This window comes from Phaethon lepturus, unplaced genomic scaffold (genome assembly GCF_000687285.1).
Source record: "Phaethon lepturus isolate BGI_N335 unplaced genomic scaffold, ASM68728v1 scaffold25956, whole genome shotgun sequence".
NCBI lineage: Eukaryota > Metazoa > Chordata > Aves > Phaethontiformes > Phaethontidae > Phaethon > Phaethon lepturus.
Genome location: NW_010545967.1, coordinates 2,277 through 4,027, shown reverse-complemented (window position 1 = coordinate 4,027; position 1,751 = coordinate 2,277). Strand labels below are relative to the sequence as shown.

The 1,751-nt window shown below is 62.1% G+C and overlaps 1 protein-coding gene across 1 annotated transcript in view; it reads left to right on the top strand.

Annotated features, from left to right (window-relative positions):
• LOC104622390 (dual specificity protein phosphatase 22-A-like) overlaps positions 1–756 on the top strand; it is a gene marked incomplete at its 3' end in the record, with an annotated part of 4,589 nt that extends 3,833 nt beyond the window's left edge. The window contains exons 3-4 of the mRNA XM_010289151.1: positions 37–111; positions 585–756. Coding sequence (XP_010287453.1) covers positions 37–111; positions 585–756 — 247 coding nt within the window. The remainder of the gene's footprint in view (positions 1–36; positions 112–584) is intronic.
• Between the last annotated feature and the right edge of the window lie 995 nt (positions 757–1,751).

Below are 1,751 nucleotides of genomic sequence, written 5' to 3'. Positions count from 1 at the left end.
CGTCCCACCTTCACTTCCCTGCCGCTCTCCTTGCAGGCTGCAGCATTTTCAGGAGTGCATCAAGCTCATCCACGAATGCCGGCTCGGCAGGGGAGGCTGCCTCGTCCACTGGTGAGAGCTGCTGTCACCGCCTCGCGTCCCCGCTTCGCATCCGTCCTCTGGGAGGTGGGGATGGGCTCCCAAAAAACGTCCTTGACGTCAAACGTCACTTGTGGTGGGGAGGAGGAAGAGGAGAAGAGAAGGAAGATTTTTTTAGAGCGGGAGGGCAACAGGGGAAGGTCCCCACGGCCGAGACCCGTGGGGATGGGTGGTCTGTGCACTGAAGACCTGAGTGTCCAAAGAGGTGGGACAGGCTAGAGGAGGGGACAGGGGGAAGCCACCTGCCCGGGGCCACCAGCAGTGGCTCCCTGTCCACGTGGCTCCTTACCCCCACCCAACCCATGGCTGGGGACCCCTGCTAGCACCCCAGCGAGAGGGGGTTCCCACCGGAACGTGCATCCCTTGGGTTTCCCTTGCTGGAGAGCCGTACCAGCCTCCGTGGTGGGCGTACCTCTCCCTGAGGCTGTTCCCTCGCGCCGTGCCAGCCTGGCCGGGGTCTCCCGCAGCACCACCGTCCTGGCGGCTTACCTCGTGACGGTGACCGAGCTGGGCTGGGAGGGCTGCCTGGCCGCCACCAAGGCCGTCCGGTCCTACGTCAGCCCCGACTTTGGCTTCCAGCAGCAGTTGCAGGAGTATGAGGTGACCTTGCTGCGGGAGGTACGTCCCGCGCCGACGGCCCCTTATATATGTGTCTGCAGGGTCTGCGAGCAGGCACGACTCTTTTGCATGCAGCTCACGGCAGAGGCCAGCTGCTTGCCCGAGCTGGCCTTTGTGCGTGCTATTTATTTCCTGGGGATTCGGGGTTTTGCATGTAATTAAAACAAACAAACAAACAAAAAGTGCCTAGACATTATGCAAGTGCACTTAAAGAAGCTCTTTAAAACGCCACTGCTTTTCTCAAGAGTTCGGTTAGGACACATCGGGAGGGATGGGAGAGCCTCGAGTCCCCCGGGAGCCCCGGGAAGGGCTCTGGGATGGTTCCTGGGAATGCAGCACGGCAGGAGCCGGAGGCGGAAAGGGGGAGAGGAGAGGGAGGAAGGCTCTTCTGAGTGGCTTCGGGGTGTCTGGGCATGCTTGGGTCTCCCTCTGACAGCAAATCCTCTGCTTTAAGAGGCAGGCGACAGAGAGGAGCAAATCTTGATGGAGAAAGTCTCCTCTCCCCTCCCCAAAATGACGCGGAGCAGCAGGTTTTAGGAGAGCAGAGAGCCCTGCCCGGGTGGGTTCCCACCCCACGCAAGGGAAGGATGTTGCTGGAGCTGAGCCGAGCTGGATGCCGGCAGCTGGGAGCAGCAGCGGCGTGTTTACTCGGGAGAGCACTAGTTGCAGAGATCAGAACTGTACTTTTGACCCGGAAAGCCTTCAAAAGCAAAGGGAAAGGCCTTTAAAAGCACAGCTCCCGCCTGGCTCCCTGGCTGCCCTCCAGCCTCCCACGCCGGACCCTGCTCCTCCGCTCGGAAGCGACGGACCGGGATCCAAACCCGCCCCGGGAGGGCACACGGGCCACAGCTGGACCTCCGCAAGGAAAGAGCAGCCCACGACTCGCTGTGTACGCGGCGTCTCACAGCCCACGTCACCCCTTAAGCTCGGTGCCGTCCCCGGAGGCGAAGCTCTCCCGGCCGCCGCAGCCACGAGCATCGTGCAACGGCTCCCCA